This window comes from Zeugodacus cucurbitae, chromosome 2 (genome assembly GCF_028554725.1).
Source record: "Zeugodacus cucurbitae isolate PBARC_wt_2022May chromosome 2, idZeuCucr1.2, whole genome shotgun sequence".
NCBI classification, from domain to species: domain Eukaryota; kingdom Metazoa; phylum Arthropoda; class Insecta; order Diptera; family Tephritidae; genus Zeugodacus; species Zeugodacus cucurbitae.
In genome coordinates, this window is record NC_071667.1 from 4536113 (window position 1) to 4559039 (window position 22927).

At 37.6% G+C, this 22927-nt stretch overlaps 3 protein-coding genes across 10 annotated transcripts in view; 2 read left to right on the forward strand and 1 right to left on the reverse strand.

Annotated features, from left to right (window-relative positions):
• The first annotated feature begins 212 nt into the window (after positions 1–212).
• On the forward strand, positions 213–8841 carry LOC105221519 (PAX-interacting protein 1). The gene is made up of 4 exons (XM_054232278.1): positions 213–600; positions 775–7285; positions 7403–7628; positions 7697–8841. Exons 1-4 carry the CDS (start codon positions 526–528, stop codon positions 8289–8291), a joined length of 7407 nt encoding a protein of 2468 aa, XP_054088253.1. The 5' UTR covers positions 213–525; the 3' UTR covers positions 8292–8841.
• A 2133-nt stretch (positions 8842–10974) lies between these two features.
• On the reverse strand, positions 10975–12929 carry LOC105221520 (probable splicing factor, arginine/serine-rich 3). Its single transcript, XM_011198566.3, has 3 exons — positions 12235–12929; positions 12029–12102; positions 10975–11972 (listed from the first exon to the last, which is right to left on the reverse strand). Exons 1-3 carry the CDS (start codon positions 12775–12777, stop codon positions 11867–11869), a joined length of 723 nt encoding a protein of 240 aa, XP_011196868.1. The 5' UTR covers positions 12778–12929; the 3' UTR covers positions 10975–11866.
• Positions 12930–13402: 473 nt separating this feature from the next.
• LOC105221517 (extracellular sulfatase SULF-1 homolog) overlaps positions 13403–22927 on the forward strand; it is a 92818-nt gene continuing 83293 nt past the window's right edge. For 3 of the 8 annotated variants that reach the window (XM_029037794.2, XM_029037796.2, XM_054232293.1), the window contains exons 1-2: positions 18842–18966; positions 20409–20851. The gene's annotated coding sequence lies outside the window, so the exon portion shown is untranslated. Of the gene's footprint in view, positions 14111–14321; positions 14399–14469; positions 15494–18405; positions 18746–18841; positions 18967–20408; positions 20852–22927 lie in introns of those variants that run through there. The other 5 variants (XR_008471535.1, XM_011198551.3, XM_011198552.3 and 2 more) reach the window with 5 other exon arrangements.

The window sequence follows — 22927 nt, forward strand, 5'->3', positions numbered from 1 at the left end:
GTATAGCAAGTATTCTGAACAACCTTTTGAGGAGATGATTTTTAAGAAAATATTAAGTTAAATAAAAATAAATGCCTGTTATACCAGCATTAAATTTTGTACAAACATATATATAAAATATATCCCTAAATAATATATAAGTCCTAATTGGGATAAATATTGAATAGGTACGGCAACTCTATTGGTTCATTTAACCGCAGCTAACTTCCTGTGAAATATCGTAGTTTTTCTCTTCAATCGGTCAAGTGGCGTTCTTTCTTTTCATATTACTATGTTTTTATGGACTAAAACTGATATTCAAATATTACATTATATGTTTTGATTTTAGTTAAGAAATTTATCTGAACTAGAACTCGGTCCTTCAGTGCACAAAGTGGAAATAAGAGCTTAATGGTAGTAATTACAAGTTGGTGAAACTGTGAATGACCAGGTCGTTATTAAAATTCGACTGCACGCACGAAGACGTGCTAAGAGGAAAACAAAAGAAAAGCGAAGACATAACTCGTGTGAAATGTATTTGAAAATATGGAAAATTTGAAAATAAGTGAAAATTTATTTGCGAATATACGATATTTCGTTGATGGAAATTTAGATGAAGAGGTAGGTAAATGCATGTGTGCTATATAATAGCTTTGCTCTTTGTTGGTCAGTGAGTTACATGTAGTTTTTCATTTGGAGCGCCAACTAATTACAGGGTGTTTCCAATATTTTGTTATGATTATGCGGTAAGCGGTATGCCTAATATAAAAACGTATTTAATTATGAATATTACAGGTTGAAAAATTGCTTAAGAATGGTGGGGCACAATCGAAACGCTTTTTATCGGATGTGGTTACACATCTGGTGTGTGCGCCTAACTACACTGAAGAAGAATTGGCAATGAACTTGGATCTGTACAATGTTATACCAGTTACAGATCAATGGATTGTACACAGTGCAAAATTGGGGCGACTAGCGTCTACAAAAGCATTTGACCCAAGCACACAACGGCTATTCAAATCTCTTAAATTCGCAATAACAAATTTATCAAATGAAGACTTCAAATATTTGTACGCCATTCTCACATTTCATGGGGCTCAAGTTACTACCGTGCCCGACGCGAACACAACACATTTAATATGCGGTAGTGTAGGAGGATGTAATTACAATCGAGCAATAAAAAAATCTGTAAATATTATTAGTCCTGACTGGGTATTAGATTGTTTAAAACAAGGAAGAATTCTGGGTTGCGAAGGATACCACCCTCGTTTACTGAAAGTTGTCGACAAACCCAAAACTGTACATAAACTGACAAACATCGCTGCTTCATATAATCACGCTTCTACAACAAAACCAATACCACAAATTCCAACTTCAGTTCCTGTTGCGCCAACTACAACTACGAATACCTCAGATTGCAATATGGTTGACTCTGTTGAGCAGACACTATCGACAATATTAGGTTTTGATGATGATGATATGGGTGGCATTGTGAGCAGCATTGACAACACAATCGGTGGTAGTGTAGATGATGCTGATGCTGCGGAAAGTATTGCCAATATTAAATCGCAGTTGCAGGCTTCTTTACCACCCTTACCACCTGCTCCACCGATCCCATCTCCAAGTACAAATACAGGGAACAATTCATGCAAACCTCCAACAACCCAATTAACGGCCAATATGACATGTAATGAGACAAATCAATTGCCCGAAGTTTTATTAAACAGTGTTCCTGTTGCTCCCCCAATACAACAACAACAAGTGCTGCATCAATCTCAACAACATACTCAATTACAAAGCCAATCACATCCACAACAGCAAATTGTGTTTGTGCGTCCTCGTAATATTCAACAACAACAACAACAATTGATTTTAGGTGGACCACAACAGCCAGCATTACAACCTCAACAAATAATTGTTCAACAAAAAATAGTACCAAATGTTGTGGCTCAGCAGCAAATTCAAATGCAACCGCAGGTTCAAACTAAATTAGGCTCAGGAAATGTTTTGCAACAACAGAGAAATCTGAAGAGTCCACAACATCACATTCAAATAATACAGCATCAGCAACTGCCACAAACCCCACGTACTCCCCAACCGCAACCACCAAGTCATCCTAATCTTCCGCCTCAACCACGTACAGCTCCTTCGACACCCACTTCAAGTGGTCCACCACCACTGCCAGATCCACGTACTCCAACTCCGACACCAACTGGTCTTGGTGTGAACACATCACAACCGCGGACACCCCAAACTCCGAGTGGTAGACAAACTCCGGCATCTAGAACACCCTGCACGACTCCTCAACCACCCAATCAGTCTCCCCAACATGCTGTCACTATACCGATGTCGCCACAATCACAGCAACCTCAGCAACAACAAACAGTGCAAATGTCGCCGCAAATGTTACACCAACACATAGTAAACCAGCAACATATACTTCAGCAACAACAGCAACAGCTTCAGCAGCATATACAAAATGGTCAGAGTTTGACACCCCAGCAACAGGCTTTACAGCGTCAAATACAACATCAACAACAACAATTAACACAACAACAACAGAAATTTCAACAGCATCAGCAACAACAACAACAACAACAAATGCAACAATCTCCCCGATTAAACCAAAATCCTCAATCGCAATCACCTTCGTTACAACAACAACAACATCATGGCCCTGGCGGTGGTAGTATGATGCCACCACAATCGCCACGACAATCTCCAGCTCTTCAAATGACGCCCCCACCACACTCACCTCAACCGCAGCAACAACAACAAATGCGGCAGCAAATGCAAAACCGACAACAGCAACAACACCAGCAGCGTCAACAACAATGTTTAGGTGGGGCGATGGGTTCACCCCAACATCAGTCATTGATGTCGCCACAACAGCAACAACAACAACAAACTCTACAACCTTTTCAACAACCCCAGCGTATATCTCTAGCACAGCTACAACAAAGTCCACAACATATTTCTGCTCCGCAGTCGCCACAAAACCAGCAGACAGCACCAGCAACGCAACAAACAAAACAGCAGATGATACAACAAATGAAACCAATCGATCCAACCGATCCCGTTCAAGTTGCGCAAGTGCTTAGTCGATCAAGCCCAAATCACGAATCGTTAATAATGCGACAACAGAATTTGAAACAGCAAGCATTACAGCAACAGCAGGCATTACAACAGCAACAGCAAGTATTGCAACAACAGCAGCAGCAGCAACAGCAAAATATGCAAATTCAGCAACAACAGACACAATCTGCTAGACAATCGCCTTTGCAGCAACCTCAGGTACAACAACAGATTGTCGTCAATCCCAACAATCAGCAGCATCAAATTATTGCTCAACGACAAGTCATCAACACATCTACAGTGCAGGGTCAACAGCTAATACAAAGTCATATGATGAGTATACAACATCAGCAGCAGCAACAACAACAGCAACAAACACAAAATAAACAACAACACTTGATAAATATACAGCAGCAGCAACAACAACAGTTAATTGTTCAGCAACAACAACAACAGTCGCAGCAATTGCAACAGCCTCAACCACAACAGCAACAGTCGGGATCAATGCAATTTAGTCAACCACAACAAATGACCATGTCAGGGGGTCAAGTGTGTATCATACAACAAACTTTGCCACCACAACAACAACAGCAACAGCAAATAATTCAACAACAGCAGGCAACTGGCATTTCAACAAATTATCAACAACAAATTATGAGTCCGAACATACAGCAATCTAACACACAACAGCAGCAACAACATCAGCAGCATCAAGTAATGAGTCAACAAATTCAAATTCCACCACAAGCCCCACAACATCAGCAACAGCAACAAATTGGTATTGGCGGCAACCCTACGCAAATAACGGTTTCAAACAAGTCAAAGATTATAATAAGTCAACAACAGTTTGAAAAGCTTAGTCCGCAACAGCAACAACAGATATTGCAACAAAATCAACAGAATCAGAACGTCGTCATAGTGAATCAGACAAATTTGACAGCTCAGCAACAACAACAACAACAACAGCAACAAACGCAAGGGCAACCGCAAATTGTTCAACAAATCATACAGCATCCTTTGCAGCAATCGCCACAACAACAGCAACAAACAATCCAGATGCAACAGTCCCCTCAGCATCAACATCAGCAGCAGCAATTGCAACAAATCCCACAAAGTCCAACTCAAGTTCTGAAAAATCCGCAACAGCCTCCTCCAATCTATACGCATCGTCAACAATCCGTGGAAGCGACAGATGGCTCTAATAGTATGCAGCAACAACAACAACAACAACAGATCCAACATGCACAACAATCGCCCCAAATGATAACTCAAACCCAAGTCTTACTTAATCCACAACAGCAGCGTATTCAACTACAACAACAACAACAGCAACAGGGCAATATGCCTCAGCAACCACAACAAATTGTAATAAATCAACAAGTGATTAATAATCCTCAACGTTTGCAGTACATACAACAACATCAACAACAAATACACCTACAACAACGTAAACAACAACAAAATGCAATAATTGTCGGACAACAACAATTGCAGCAACCATCAGCTCAACAACAGATTATCATACAGCAACAAACTATACCAACGCAAGTTTCACAGCTACAACAACAACACCCTCAACAGTCACCACAGCAACAAATGATGGCAATACCACCTAACGGTAATATACAAAATCAAATAATATTGCAGCATCAAAAGCCAACATTACAACAACAACATTCAGTGGAGGCAACACCGCCCCAACAACAACAACAGCAGCAACAACAAATTATACTACAACAGCCGCCGATACAGCAGACGGTTGTTATTCAGCAGCAACAGTTATCACAGCAACAATTAATTGCTGCTGGTCAATCGCCACAACACCAACAACAAACGCAACAACAACATCAACAATTGATTATCCAGCAGAATTCACCACAGCAGCAACAACCGCATTGGTCGCCACAGCAGCAACCACAGCCGAGTCCCGCTGGAATGCAACAACAACCAACACAGTCTCCAGTAGTGGTTAGTGGCCCACAAGTGATTGCGACGAACTCCTCCCTGGGAAACTTACAAGGCTCTCAACAATTCATTCGTGCCGTACGCCCCGGGCAATGGCAACAACCGGGCATACCTCCTGGCACTCCCACATTGCAGGGTCAACCTCAGCGGCAAGTCATACAAGTTGATGACAAGACGCATGCACATCTTATGACCCTGGACCCTGTAAAGAAAATGGAATATATCGCCAAGTTGCAGCAGCAAAATCAAAAGCGTCTGTTGTTTCGCCCGCAAGTGCCATATCAAGTGCGTCCAGGTGCGCCAAATGTTGTGTCCACTACACTGGGCACCGCATTGCAACGACCACCGGGTGCCCCCACACCCGGTACTCATATAATTGTGCAAAGTCAAATGCCTGCAGGTCTCACGCAGCAGCAACAAGTGCAATGGCTGCAACAGCAAGGCGCGCGGCAAGTTGTTGTACGTCCTGGTGCAGCACCCGGTTTAAGTCCAATATCGCAGCAACAGCAACAAATTGTCGTTGGTGGTCAGCAGACACAGCAGCAGGCTCAGACGGTGAATACCACCCAATTCAATACCAACGATCCCAATCAGCAAATGTTGCTTCAGCGTCAACTACGAGTGCAACAAGTACAATTACAACAACAGCACCAACAATTGACACCACAAAAACAACCACCACAACAGCAACCCGGTATTCAAGTGGTCGCCGGAACACAGTCTACAATGGTCGATCAACAGCCGACTGCACCTAATACACCAACAACGCCTGGCAGCAATATCATGAACACGCTTACTTCGAGGCCAATGGTTATGGGCACCGCCGAAACACAGCAACAGGTGGGGGGAAATCCACAGCAACAGCAGCAGCAGGTTATGCAACAGACGCAACAACAACAAATGAATATGAAAACAAAGACTGCTTTAGCGAACATGTTGAATAGTCGCCTGAGCAATATCAACGGTGGCGCTATTCAACAACAAACAATGGTTGTTGCGGCGAGTGGTGCCCCCGTTACAGATCAATCGCTCCAACAACACCCTCAACAAATAATACAGCATCAGGTGGTAGTCGCTGGCAACGCGTCGCAAACAGGCGTCATGTTGCAACAGCAACAACCTCAGCACTCACCGCAACAGCAAATTGGACCAGGCGGTGTTGTATTGGAACAGCAGGACACTGCTGCGGGCCGGTTGCGACTGATGACACAGCAACATAATGCAGCATTGCAACAACCAGGCGTACCTCCAGGTACGCAACTATTGCAGGGTGTGGTTGGTGCAGCCCAGCCACGCACACAGCAAGAGTTAATGATGCTGCAGCAACAACAGCAACAGCAATTGCAATTACGTCGCTCCGGTGCGGTTTTGCAGACTCAGCTTTCGGCGAGTGGTCATGTGACTCCCGGTGTCGCCCAACAACAAATTGTTGTGGCAGGCCCTCAACAACATCCACAGCAGTTGGGTATTGCCGGCGGGGTACAGCAACAAATTGCGGTAGCACAAATTCCACAAACTCAGCCGGTACAGACACCTCAAGGCGTGATGACACCAGCTGGATTTATACAGGGCCGCCCTAATATGCCGCCGCCAGCACGACCGCAATTTTACGGACATAATCCAAATCTGAAGTTGCCGCCTGACCTCTTCCTTGTCGGTTGCACATTTTATATTGTAGAATATGACGAAACCGATGCCGATGAACTACCCATCTGGATGGAGACCATACGTCAGTTCGGCGGCGACATTGAGCGCGTCTACTGCCAACGCGTCACACACGTACTCTGTCGCACGCAACGTCATGGCGTTGTTATGCAAGCCTTGCGTGACGCCAAGCGCTGCATAACCGCTTACTGGCTAAGCGATATCTGCTTTAAGAAGCAGTTGCTACCGCCATGGCAGGCACTGCATCTACCTTTCCCCAGCCAATTCGGTTATCAAAAGCCGCTGGAAAGGCATATTATTTCGACGTACGGTTTCGAAGGGGAGGAGAGTTTCCGCATTAAGCAAATGGTGGAGGAGTGTGGTGCCATATACACGTCATATTTGTCGAAACACAACACCGTGTTGATTTGTAAGAAACCAGAAGGCGACAAATACATCGCTGCTAAGGAATGGAATATACCTATTGTAAACTCTATTTGGCTAGCAGATATTTGCATTGGTAATCTAAGTGGAATGTCTCAGTACGAAAATCAAAAGTATCAGCAATATTCGCTGGTGGCGCCCTTCAGAATCGACTATCCGCTGGTACCACAATTAATGGGTGAGTAAGAATCACACTGAATATATGCAAATATGTCATTATATCAGTCGGTTGTTGTTTACACGTGCTTACAATTTACATTATTTTATTTGTGTTTTTTAATTATTTAATTATTAGCTGCTTGGAAGGCACCTATAAATCTGACACAGGACGCGCATGAACGTGTGAAACGTTCATTGGCCGATCCATTTTTCGAGCAAAAGGCAAAACGTCAAAAGATCTCACCATATCAGGAAGAAATACCCGAAAACATAGTTTGCATTGAATATCCACAAAATGACAAGCCACCGAAGGTGATATTTTCGCAGGTTGTCGACCCAGAATCGCTGAAAAAAGCTGTGCTGTAAGTTGTATAAAATTTAGTAATCGATTAGTATGAAATTAATTACAAATTGATTTAAAAAATTGCAGTTCGCTTGGCGGTATTGTTGTGGACAATCCAGAAGACGCCACTTTCTTGGTTATGACACGCGAAAGCCGCACCTGTAAACTAATCCAAGCCGTTTGCCATGTGGATTATGTATTAAAATCAAATTGGTTGGTGGATAGCGCGAAAGCGGGCCGCTTTCTTTCACCTGATCCATATAAGATACAATACATACCGGTCGATGAGAATTTGAAATTCCATCTCGATACCGTGCTTCAATCAAATGTGCGAAATACGCTATTTGCTGGTAAACACTTCTTTGTAACACCCGATGTTTTCCCCTCACGCACTGAAATCGTCCGCATGATTGAGTCATCCGGTGGCAAAGTGGAGGCAAAACGACGCACATCGCAGGCAATCGCTGATACGCATGCTCAATCGCCAGAGTCGTATATAATTGTAACGTGCCCCAATGATATGCATTTATGTGTGGACTTGACGCGTCAGGGCATACCGAAGTGTCCAATTGTTTCGACAGAGTTTGTGATGAGTTCGATACTAAAGCAAAAGTTAGAAATCGAACCAAATCTAATCAACTACTTGTATAATAATAACTACGCTAGCACTAAGTCGAAATAGTACATTAATATACCATTAAGATTGGCAAATTTACAAAATTATGATTAGTACGTAGTAAGCAAAAAAAGATTAATTAAGTTGTAGATATGTAATTGTAGATATTTGTAAGAAAAAATATTATTTTTTGTATACCATATTTCCTTAACGCAACCATTTTGTAGATGTTTATACACTAGATTATTCGTATTGCGAAAATAAGGATTTTTATAGAAATGGCAAAGCAACATCTAGTAATATATATATATATATACATACATGCTTATGTAAATAATTTATTCGAAAAAGAAGTAAAAACCTTATGCTAAAAAACCATTATGGAATAGTTAATATAATTAGTCGATATTTTGAGAAAAGAAAACATAAGAATGCGTTGAAAACACTTGTAATGTATACGATTATACTTCGAGAGCCAGCATATTATTTCCTTAATTCATACATATTATTTTGTACATTATTTCTCTTGCGATATATTTTCTGTAAAAATCCAAGACCAAGCATACAGCCATGTTTGGTTGAAATACGTATCACAATAAAAATATTTTTCAATATACTTAAATGATTATTATTTAGGATGTGTATGTGTGGCCTTTGCATCTTGAACTGAATCAGAGTTGGTTAGGATCGTGAAGGGTCCGTTGCAAGCAGCAGATACGTTATATTTAAATAAGTGAACATTTAGCAATCTGCTCTATCTAGAGCGCGATAACATAGTTTTCAAGGCCTCGAGTTTCTTCTGCTGCTATTACTACGGTTTTTCCTTTGACGCAATTTTTAAGATGATAATTGATCGAGGCTTTAGATGTCTCCCTTTATTACCTCAGCATGTGGTTATAGAACCCCGAATTTTATGTATGTGTCGTGACTGCGAAAAATTTCAAAATTCCCACTGTGTAGATTTCACCAAGTTATTAATGGGCCTAATCATTGAATCCGCAGCGAATTCGATTTCGATACGATAAAGATTTTCGATCGAAAATGTTCATGCAATCATTGGGCCTAATCATTGAATCCGTTTCGATCGAAAAATGGTTCGATTCGATCGAAAAATTTTACGTCGGAATCATTGAATCCGTATCGAAAATAAAATTTACGATCACATTGAACTCACTTACCGACTCGTAAAAATACATTCCGCGACTAATAGATGTCGCTAATTACGAAATCATTGAATCCGCAAAATCGAAAATTTTGGTCGAAATCTATCCGTTGGTGAATGAGTTGCGGAGATGTAAAAGAAATAAACCATTTGGAAGTTTTATGTAAACAATTACTCATTACGGACTAATTTATGTTTTATGTGGGTATCGAACCATTTTTCGATCGAAACGGATTCAATGATTAGGCCCAATGTGTATAAATCAATTTTGCAATCAAATTACGAACAGTGGACACTTTCTAAGTGTTTGTAAGTTGGATTGCGCGAATTTACTTGACATATGTGAATTATTTATGGTTCCATCAATTCTGTCATTAATGATAATTCCTAAATTGCCTAATAGAATTAGAACAACTTTCGCGTAAAATATTTTTGTGATTTGCCTATTTATACTTGTACAACAAAGTATACAGATTTAATTTACAGATGTTTCTACTTATGTTTCTTACTTCGGCCAATGGATAAAATGGCAAGAGATAAAGGTGAAACCACTTACTGAAAATATAAATATAATTTTCATATTTTCTTCCAATAGATGAATATTTTTCAGTTAGACGAGTCGTTAAGTTTTTTGCTGTTCTGCTAATTTACACATTCGTTTATTGCTATTTAGTACCAAGTATCATCTATGAAACAGTAAAAGGCGTAATTTGTTGCTGTGGTTAAGTGTTTTATTTATGAAATGATTTAAAAATATATTTAAACTATGATATTTGGCAATTGTATGAGATAAATATTATTTTGCGTGGTACGTAATTGAAAATTATTGTACTTTTTGCATTTGCATTAAAGGTTTGCGCCAAGCTGTTCTCAACGAAATAAAATCTATAATAAAAACTCATAGAATGTCAAATTTATGTAGGAGACGAATAGGGGTTTTCTCGACACATGAGGTTGCGAATTTTTAAAAAGAATGTAATAGGACGCAGTATCACAATAGAGATTATTAGGTATTATTCGCATATATGCTTCAGGTTAATGTGTGGGGTGTAGAAATTACTAATTTTTTTGCTTATAAAAATCAGCATTAATATAATGGATACGAACAAAAATCAAAAAAGTATGGGTTAAATAGTTGGACAACATATTTACCGGTCACACACTTCCAAAGTCCTAAGAAATTTTATGTTCAAAGAATTTTAAACCTAGCGTGTGTATGATGACACAAAAATAAAATACCTTGATCTTTCCTTTCCTTCAAAAATTCATTTAACGTCGGAGTTAATGGTGAAATCCAAATGACGTAGTGGATTGATGTTAAGCTAGATAGGGACTTTTCAAGTTATATTTGAATCCTTTATAGCTAGATGTGTTTCCTAACGATGTCCAATGTAATGAATTGTCGAAACAAAAAAGCCCATACCAATTCCAAGGTACTGTTCATTCAAATTTCGGGCTCTTTAACTTTGAATTTACTCCTTCCTAGTAATATGGGTTATAATACTAATGAATTCCAATCGCAATACGCATGAGCACATATTAAATTTCCTCGGGTTTAATCCGAATTTTCCCTCAAGCGTTTCAAAACATTATGGTAAACTTTACTGTTTGGTTGAAACCTAATTTTTAAGGTTGAATGAATAATCCTCCCTCGCAGTCCTATAAATTGTCCTATACAACATGTAGTACCAATTTTATGTTCCTTCTCCTTCGAATTATATTAAACAAAATCGAAGCGAAAATAGTGGGATAGACAAATGAATGTAACGCAGGAAGCTGCTACATTCACGAGAGTATTCTCTTACAGCAGAAAGAAATATAGCAGCAATCCGGTACGTTGAATTGAAAGAAGAAACGAAATCTCGCGCGAAAATACCACTTATGGTAGATGCTCAGCAGTGATATATTCATTTCCTTATATAAAAATCCAAATCCTCACAATCCTGTTATCCATATTTTCATTATAGTTACTCCCAATAATCCATATTTCCATTCCATCCATTACATATTTCGTGAATAGAGCGGAAAGAAGAAAAATATATTAATATTATAACATAATTCAAATGCTGTATTTTATTACTTAAAAAAATCTAACAAAATCATAAAGATATAATTATTAGTATTTTTTCATAATGTGTAATGATGTGTAATTTTAATTTTTTTTTAAATACCTCATAAATTCTTATTAGTTTTATAGAAAAATTAATTCATATTAAGTATTGAAATTTGTTCTCAAAAAAAGCAAATTTATTAAGTGTATCTATGTTAAGATCGAATGTAAGGTTCTGAACACCTAATAAATTCTTTAAAAATTCGGTTCAACTTAATATTCAGTTTGGATTGAAAATGTTTGAGGGATATAAAGGATAATTGTATATAACCATTGGTACATCAATCATCAATTTTCAGCTGTCACTCTTCAAAGTATTATATTTGGCCGTGTTTGTTTGAATGATTTTTAAAAACTTGTAATATTAAATTAAAAATTTGAACGTGAACGAGATCTTGACCTGGAATATGAACGGCGTAGAGGAGAATAAGTAGGAGTACCTCGGCGGCGTGCACGTGGAGAGTATGATCTGGACCTATGGAATTAAGTAATTTATAATATAAATGCATTTTGATTATTAGTTACACTTACCTATCGCGATTATCACGCCCACCACGATCGCCTTCAGCGGTATCTTCTCGAACACGTATATATGATACCTCACCCTATGGAAAATAATGAGTTGTTCGATAATAAAATATATATTATTTATACTTAATTCTGAATTATATTTGTTTACAAATTTTTGCATCCATACACTTATCAATAAAAGTATACGGAATTTAAAAACTACTAACCTCATGCGACCTAAAGCGTGAATCATCTAATTTTTTGATGGCGTATCTCATATCTTCATGTCGTAAAAATTCCACAACACCTGTACCATCTTTGTAAGCATCAGCAAAGCACACATCACCTGCTTCTCGCATATGGTCTTTTAAATCTTGCCATGAGCCAGAAGATGGTAAGCCTGTTACCATGACTCGATATTGTGAACGCTTAGTTGGCGGCCCGCGTCCACCACCGCCACCACCTCCACCTCGGCCACCATCATTTCGGCTCCGGTCATTGCGATTTCCACGGAAACTACCTGGTCCACCACCACGAGGAAATTCCACTCGCAATCTGTACCCATCGTAATCGTAGCCATCACGAGCTTTTACTGCGTCTTCTGCATCGCGTGCATCATCAAACTCCACGAAAGCAAATGGCGGACCACGCCTATTTTTCAAATCTACGAATGATACTTTACCAAATTTGTGGAAAAGATCTTGTATATCCTTTGTTCGGATATCTGGTGGTAAATTCCCAACATAAATGCGACTTTCACTGCGAGACATGCTTTAAAAGTTTTTAATTTGAACAAATAAAATTAAGTTGATATTAACTCAACAGATTATTTATATTTTATCACGACTAAATCTCCGCGAAGTTCTTTAAATCACTCAATTACCACAATCAACTTTGCAATAATGGCGGACATTTCATTATACATTTAATTTTTTCGAAAAGGCAGGAACGAAGGGAAATGAAACCACTATGAAACGGTACAGGCACACATTATTGAATTCAAAAATGATCAGATAATTATTTAGCTAATAATATTTATACATATAAATATTTTCTTGGAATTGATATTATCATATCGAATACTCTTATAATTCTACGTCGATCTATGTTCCAGTAATCACGCTTAATTTCACATGAACACATAAATGTTTTATAAATCATTATATATGTGGTTATATAGATTGACATTTGAAAACAACTATTATAAACGAAGGAAAATCGATTATAAAACTTAATAACGCATATCTATAATGACCATGTTGGAAAATATCAATACATATATCGGTTATAAATCGGTGTGTGTTTAAACAAAAATATGTTCCACATAGGAAATTAATTTGTGAAAATTATCGAAATAAAATCTTTCTTCACGTCGCCTTGTGTTGTACCATTTTATGCGTGATACTGAACTTTGCGTGTTGTGTATATATTTGCTGAAGTGCGCCATTCTTTGGAAACGACTTGAATAAAGTGTGGTGTTATCTCTTGTCTAGGAAAATACAAGTAAATATTTGTACTTTAGAAAACTAAGGAGAAGAAAACTTACTTGAAAATATAAAAATGTCTCGTACTGAAAGTCGTATTTACATTGGGAACTTGCCTCCAGATATCCGTACAAAGGATATCCAGGATTTGTTTCATAAATTTGGAAAAGTAACATTTGTCGACTTAAAAAACAGGCGTGGTCCGCCATTTGCTTTTGTGGAGTTTGAGGATGCTCGGGATGCGGAGGATGCTGTAAAAGCTCGAGATGGTTATGACTATGACGGTTACAGATTGCGTGTCGAATTTCCTCGAGGAGGGGGACCAGGTAGTTTCCGTGGAAATCGCAATGACCGGAGCCGAAATGATGGAGGCCGAGGTGGAGGTGGTGGCGGTGGTGGACGAGGGCCGCCAACTAAGCGTTCACAATATCGAGTCATGGTAACAGGCCTACCATCTTCTGGCTCATGGCAAGATTTAAAAGATCATATGCGAGAAGCAGGTGATGTGTGTTTTGCTGACGCATATAAAGATGGAACTGGTGTCGTAGAGTTCTTGCGGCATGAAGATATGAAATATGCTATAAAAAAACTGGACGACTCTCGCTTTAGATCTCACGAGGTAACTAAGCAAAAAATCCCACATACCAAATATTGTGTAAAGTAAAACATCAGTCGAAAGTAAAAGATAGATATATCTTATATATATATTTTATATTTTTTATATATACATATTTTTCCAAATTTATTAATAGTGTAAATAGTCGAATAGTAAGCGATAGGTCATTTTAAGCTCTGCTATCCTTTGATAAATGAATTACTCTTTTTTAAAGGGAGAGGTCTCATACATACGAGTGCGTGAAGATTCCGGTGAAGGAGATCGTGGCGGTCGAGGGCAGCGAGGAGACCGGTATGTATTTGAAACCTTTTATTTAGAAATATTTATGGATAAAAAAAGTTTTACTCTTTACTTACATGTAGTTCCCGCTCTTTTTCACCACGTGGTCGTCGCCGTGGTTCTCCAACTTATTCTCCCGTCCGGCGTTCATATTCAAGATCAAGATCTCGTTCCCGTTCGAACTTATAAACTGCATTCGAAAATTACAAAGAGTGAACAAATCGGATTACGATACCATTCATCGAATATATGGTTTGTCCTAAGTATACTCAGAGAAATATATATTGCCGCATACATAAGCTTACCTACTATGGATTTTTACATATTTTGAGGCAAGCATGACTTGATAAAAGACATTCTATTTTAACTAATTTAAACATTTAGAATACTACTTTTAAATTTTCTAAACTAAATTCAGTAAAATTTATTGAATTTAATTTGCATCTGCTTTGATTAAAAGTAATTTTGAGACTAAAGAAGATGCAACTTACTGTAATTTTCCATACATTAAACTGAAGTAAACTTAATAAAAAAAAATTGTATCTGTACTAATCAAATAATATAATTTTCTCCCCTCTATTCACGTTAATTGGAATGGATGGAATGGAATGGAGTTATGGGATTATTAATGGATATTAATTTGGATGAAATCAGGATTTCATGGATTTTTGGATTATAAATGGCCATTTTAAAAGGATTACGATTGAGATATATAGGAAAGGATATATAAATATAAATGGCAATACGGACGAAAGCAAATTAAGTGGGGAAATAGGACAATATACGCGAGACATACAAATAAAAAAATTTAGCCGGACAGGGAATTTACTATAACTTCATTATTCAAGCATATTTGAATTTGAAATGCCTCGCATTTTTAATTTGATATTTGGAGGAAACATTTGGTCGTTTAAAAAATGTGCAGAAAGTCCAGGAGGATGTTTAGATTATTTTGACACACACAGTATTTCAACTCTTCCGGAGTACCAACCATATTCAATTTTAAGGACACCTCCAAGTTTTCTGGACTTTAATATATCTACATCTATTCTTGATTGAGATTATTTAGTAAGAAATTCATCAAGACATTTCATCTGGAATACAACGGTAAATACCAATTTAATTCATAACTTTGATATACATATGTATTTTAGATAAATGGCGATAAGTTTAAGTATAATATAATTAATAAAAAATACTTTTCTTTGGAAAATTTGATAAAATTTATGTTTCCACAATGGACTAATTTTTTAGTTGTTATTTCTTATGAATGACTGCCATAACTTTGTTTAACGAGTTGGTCACCTATGTATATATAAATTTTATTCTTAAAACTCGTCCGATAGGGTTTCAAATTTCTCTTGCGTATTCTTTAAGCGATTTTCAATTACACAAATATTGTACTGGAAATAAGATAACGTGTCTCAAGTATGTTGTCTATAGTCATTCCATGCTGTTCTAAATATTTTGGATAGATATAGATATAGACCAAATATATTTCTCCAATTTTTAAAACTTTTTTAGTTAGGAAAACCATTTGACTGCAATTTATAATGTTCAAAATTCAGAATACTTGATGAATATTTAATAAGTTTTTGTTGCAAAGCGTATAATCGACATGTTTCAATTTCTGTTTTCATATCAGAATTTTCTAAAGTTTAAGACCCTAAGGGTTCATAATATTGCCACAAATCATAAGCAAAGAGTCAAGTAGGCATACGTTAATTATCAGAAAATAACTAATAGCGATTTCTTTTAATGTTTTTATTAGTTTCTTGAGGTTACGTTTGGAAAAACAACTCACTTGAAAATTATTAAAATGTGTATATTGGGTTTTTGGGTAGTAGCGTTTTTCTGGGCTGTTTGAATGAAGTTTGAAAGTTGAAACACAGTTTTCCAGCAATCTTTTATTCAATTTGTATTGATTAAAAACTCAAACTTACCTAAAGTTTTACATTATACACATTTTATTATATTTTGCTTTGCAAAAAACGCATTTGGCAACCCTCTGCGGTAGTTCAGTTCAGTTCTCGCAAGAAGTTGGCAACGCATGGAAGTTACAGATGCATACAAATATGCATTGTTTAAACAAATGTAATATGACATTACTAAGTCTATGTAAAGTGATTAAATATGCTTAATTACATAAAATTTACGAAACCACTGTTTTTTGATATAATTTTAAATTGTTTTGTTTTGGCTATTTTATTCGTAAACATCAATAGCCAAGGGGTTCTTAAGCCAAAGTTCAACATTATTATAGACGTTTGCTGCGAACCAATTTTGAAATATGGAATTTACTAACGGAATTGAAATTCTAAGACTTTGTCTGGCAATCAACTTTTTTGTAATTATTTGCGTTTGATTAAACTGTATAATTTATTAAAGTAGAAATCGAATTTGCAGTAAAACGGAAGGATATGAACACTTTACTTTTACAACAATAACAACAAAAATCAAATCCGTTTGCCGGCGTATTGCCACATTGTATTAGTGATGCTTTGGTGTGCATGTATGCGTAAGAGTATCCAGCAAGTAAGTGAGAGTACGAAATTAGACAACCCAGGTGAGAAATTTCTAACATTTCAACCAATTTGTGTACTGATTTGATTTTTGAACTGAACTGGTACTAATTTATGTGAAAGGAATTACATATGATTGCGATATTTTCGGTTGTTGTTGTTGTAGCGGTTATCTATCCCTGCCTGAAAGGAAGAGCATAAGTCTAGTTGTCGTCGAAATCATCTAACGGGAGGCCCAGGAAACGTGCTGTTTCGACAGGGTTGGACCAAAGGGAAAGGGGTGTTAGATGAGTAGGGTTCATAGGGCATACAAAGAGGTGGTTAGAGTCATGCGGGGACTTGTTGCATGCGGGGACTCGTTGCATGCGGGAGATGTATTTTGTATGTCGGGGTTCAGTCTGGATAAGTAGGAGTTTAACCTGCTACAATATCCAGATCGAAGTTGCGCAAGGGTCACTCTGGTTTCACGTGGCAACTCGAGCTCTTCGTCTGCTATAGGTGGTGGTTTGGTTCCAAGGACGCCATTCACTGGAAGGGAGTCAATGAAGATGTTGATAGCTCCACTGTGAATGGCGTTTAGAGCGTGTCTAAAACTGTTTGCGTCCGCAGTTTGGTCGGTATAAGGGTTTAGTTCGTCGACGTGTGGTAGGATTGATCTCTTGATGCACCTAAGGGGCGATTCTGCTTCCAGCAAGTGACTACATGGGTGATTTCTACGAAAACACATAAGTAGAAACTGTTTGGTAAGCAGTTCATTATGCTCCTTAATTAGCAGCATAATGGCCTTACTATGAAGGTGTGTCATTGGTGACATCAAGAGATATCCTGTTGCTGTTCGGAGTGCAGTGTTCTGGCACGTCTGTAGCTTCCTCTGCTGCGTGTCACTGCATCCAGGCGACCATACCGGTGCTGCGTAATTTACGACCGGCCGGTCGATAGCCTTGTAAGTGGCCAGCAACGTTTCTTTGTCTTTTCCCCAAGTGCTACCGGCTAGCGACTTGAGGCGATGTTTTCGGTCCATTCGAATGCCCTAAGAACTGTTCTAATGATAAAAATTTCATATTATGTATGTATTTGTGTCCTTGTGTTTGAGGTGTTGTTAAAGTTGATGAGAGTCAAAATTTTTAAAAGGTATTGACACTTTTCTTATCAAAATATTAAGTGAAATTTAAGGATAGAGTTCCAACCTGCTTGTTTTTGTTTAAAATGTTATTTAGTTATATTTAATGCTATTTAAAAACGATTTCGGGGTTTATCTTCCGTCCTAATATTCTTTCAAGTTAATAGTAAAAACCATTGTGGAACTATAACTATTAATATCCTTATAATTATGCATAAATATTGCGTTGAATCGACAGACCAACTTGTACTGCTTAATACCAATATTTAGTAACTCTCATAGCATCTGCTGGGTTATGTTGTATCCATGAGAAGCTCCGTATATGTATGTATGCTCGTCATTCCGGCCGCTCTTTGCGAAACAAGAATGTTGTATTACACAGATACGAGTCTGCAAATGTATAGGGTTTTAAGAGCGACCAGCTGGTCTCCGTGTACATTTATGTGTTGGTGACAGCACATATATGTATATTCTCAACTTCATTTCAACGGTTGGCGGCCTCTGTAGTTCACTTTCTGCTACAGCCTGCAGCAACTCAATGTTCAGTCGTCTTTCGCTGTTGAATTTCATCGGTTGTGTCCGACGCTCCGATATTTCAGTAAGGTGTTAAATAGAGCGCGTGTAAAGTGACTTTGAATTGTGTAGCGTAAGAGCTGTAAGAGTAATCATAATTAAATTTACATTACATTGCCGCTTTAACGTAACGCTTGTGCTACGGTAACGCATTGTTAATTTGATTGTTTGGTGTTGTGTTGCTTCTGCTGCCGGCAAATTAGATGCGCGTTCAATTGTTCCAATTTCGTTGTTGTGTTTGGCGGGTGGAAATTCGATTGCGCCGGCCGTTTGCCGCTGACTGTTTGAAAGCAGCAACGCGTTAATTGTTGTGTGAGCGCGGCATTAAAAAAAATAAAAGAAAAAAACATACAGATGAAGCAAATGTGCGTAAATAATGAAACTTTTTTTTTATACATATAAAAAGGCAAACCTGATAAGAATGTTGGTGCTGCGTCGAAAGCGTTGGCTGCCACACTGACGCGCTGCAGTGTGCGTATACATTTGTTGTGATTGTAGCCGGCTTGCTTTTCTATTTTGTTCGCATAATAATTCATTTTTTCGTTACTCTTCTAGTGTGTTTCTTAACGTTTATTGCGCGTTTTTGATATACCGCACGCCAACACGCCGATGGGCAGGATAACATTAGGCACCATTATGAGTAGAAAAAAAAATCCGGTTGGATAAATAAATTCAGTTTTATGTCGATGAACACACATACAGATACAACAGACATACTTATACATATGTATGTGTTATGTATGTGTATATTCGGCACGATTTCAAAGTCATTACCGCCTGAGTCAGCTAATATCACTGTGATAGCGGCTATGGACGATATAGTCATGCGCTATATTTATATCGTTGATTGATTTGAAAATTATCATTTCATTATCAGCGCAAATGACATTGTAAAGTTTCCACAACAACAATTTCAAAGGTGTTGCACATCGCTGGCGACATACTCGTGCATAGGACGTGCAACATAAACCACCACCTTTCATCTTGTGTGGATTTAATGTCATTAACTGAAATATTTTAATGTGCGTAAAGATATAAATCTTACAAAACGCATGCGCACGTGTCTTATTGCATTTAGTAAGTGCCTTTAGTACTGGTGCTCAGTGCCATCAACTCGGTAGACCAAGCACTTAAAACTCCCAATTCGCGACGCATTTCACTCGGCAGCTTTATGCTTCGATTCTTGAATCATAAAATTCACGTATCATTTAGCTTTAATTGTTATTGCATTATTCGCAATGATTTCAATTTTGTTGAAAGTCCACATAAAATAGAGAATGCGAATATGAAATTGCCATTATTGTGTTTGCAATGTGCATTAGTTTGTATGTATGTATGTAGTAAATTTTTCGCGTTTTTATGGCTTCAGTCCACAAGCATAGTTTTGACATGAATTGCTTCTACTTTATTCACTGAACGTATTTCAAAATTTTAAATATACAGACGCCCCAAACTTCTTTTTAATGTTGAACGCTAGGCGAATAAGGCCGGATCCACAGAGTTGCATTACTTTTCCCGGAGGTCTACCTTCATCTAAAAGGCTAACCTTCTTCAGCAATAAAACTAGGCCAAATTTATGACGTTTTTACATTCTCAAATCGCAAAATATTTTTTCGGACATAATGGAAATATTCTGTAAAACTATAAAAAAGTTGCACCAAGCATTTCATCAACATATTAAATTGTTAAAAAACAGGTTTTCGAAATACAAATTTTCATTCACATAAATCTTGAAAGAAGTCAGTAAATTAAAATGTGTTTTAACTATAAAATGATATGATAAAAAATAATTGTTTAATACTTCCAGGCACATAATTAAAAACTTAAAAACTCAATGATCAACAGGTGTTGCCATACTGTTAGAATAAATACAAACTTTTTGTAAAATCATTAGCATCAACTAATGAGTGTATGTGAGTGTGTTCTACAAATAAAAATCCAAAAAAAAATTTTAAATTAATCTGTGTGGGATTGTCTTGTTCAATAGAGAGCAAGAGGTGATTTATGTCAGTGTTTAATATTTAAAATATGTGTCAAACATACATACTTACAAATATGTAAAAATTAATGACACAATTAAAAAGTTTACATACGAGAATTACTTGAAAAATATTAATAAAACATTTAATTAAAATATATATAATATGCAAATACGATCGACTCAACTAATGAAGTGAATAAATATTGGCATTGCTGACCTTCTACTATACTAAACTAATCTCAACAATAACATCAGTCATCAATCTTGCGGTGAGTGTTGATGTGATTAATGTGCACCCACAAACATACATATACATATATATACCACATACTGCACATACATATATACATATACATATACAGATAGTTATTTTATATTATAAATATTTACATATATTTGTTGAAAATTAGTTTGTATTTTCAAGTTGTAGTCACCTTTAAAAATACACCATATACAAATAATAAATTTATATCTAATAAGGGTGGTCCTTAAATGTTAAAAACACATCTCGAGATATCACTCAACAATTTAAGATTCATCTCATGCCTAAAAACGGTATTCTTATGGGAGTAGATTATAGATTGTTGTAATAATCTCCTTGGAGAAATCGAAAATCGTAGCCTTGTCATCGTTCCGTATTCACATTAGGGATTGAGATTAATAATTTGTTCAATTCTTTTTTAAGATACACCCTACTGCACACATAAATCAACAATTACATCTGTTTTTCCCAAGCATATTTGTTGTTAACAGCTCGTGTAACTGTTGTGTTAATTAGTTCTCAGTTGAATGAGTACACAGTATTAAATAGAAATGTGGTTAAATCACTCGATTATTTTTAGCGAGTATGACCAAAGCCGTTCAACTTGACACTGGCTTATCAGGTGTTTTTGTAGTGCGAACATCTCTTACAACTAGAATTTAATTATTTTTTAGTTTTCAGCGTTAGCGTTATTGCTGACTTATAACATCAATCACAGCTACGGAAATCGTTGGTTTTTGATTTGAGGGATAAAATTGATTTGAGAGTATAAAATAGTATCTATTTTCTATTCTATTTTCCTAAGTAGATAACTGATGAGTAGATTTCAGCCATGCAAAAACTTAACAGAAATCGCAACACCGGGTCGAATACGAGAACTCTATAAATTTTTCTGACCGCAATTGTGTTTTCGCGGAGTAAAGCATTTGTCGAAACCTTCTTACATAAAGGATTATGTGGTCACATACAAAAATATTTTTGTCGGAATTCCCAGCATGATCGTTTGCTCACAATGTCACAGTAAAAGGCATCTCCCAGTAAAAGGCAGACAGTTACCACCCTTGTTTCCAGCAACATTCTCAAGCAATTAATGCGCGTATGTACGGTATGTGGTTTAACGCTTATAATTACGTTTACGTTATGCGGCAAAGGCGTAATACGGTGCTTACTTCCAGTATTTTACGCCTGACATTACCAATTAATTTAAATGCATGCCATCACTTTTTCACAGCGGCATAACGCTTTCAATCTCCGCTTGTCGCACGCGGCGAGGGAACGTCTGCTGTCTGCGCAACGCTTTGTCAATGCAAGCGGGTCTCACACAGCTGAAATGTTAGTATTCTGATGGGATTTGGGCTCTAAGACCTTAATATAGAGGGACATAGATTTGCGTTTTCCCTAGGTCGTTGATCGTCTGCTGTTTTTTTGATGTCGACAGTTTAACTTTTCTTCTACTTCCTACGGTCATTTGTCAAATGGCTCAAACTTTGCTGGAATTGATACTAATATGCATTCTATTTGTAACGCTTGAACGAAATGAGACCATTCTTGAACCCGACGCTTAAAGAGAACCTTGGCCCTTAAAGCTTTGCATGTACAACATAGGTGTGTCTGTGTGCAAACTACAAAGTTAAAAAAGCCTTCAGAATCAGCGTTTAAAATTTTACACACAACATGTTGGATATGTGTTTGCGACTGCGTTTTAGTGGGTTAAGCTGAGATCTGCATCACCGCCAGTGGTGGCAGCACACCAGTTGGCGGCCGTTGGCTGCAGCAAAGTGTGCAGAGCGATGCAGTGAACGTGTCGCCTCGAAGGCTCAGTTACAAACGGTAATGTGAGACCAATGAAAAAAGAGGAACGAAAAATTTGCCAGCATAAAAGAAGACGTGCATCCCTGACAGCGATGATTGCAGCCTCCCAAGCAGTGACGGCGATATCCCCTGCCGCTGACTGCAACGGCGCTGCGGCATACTTCTGTACTACTTATTCACTTATTTATGCACTCTTAAATGCCACTTGTGTACCTGAAGTGTGTGGCATGCGGCAACAAGCCAAAAGTGGCTCATCAAAACGCGACAATGT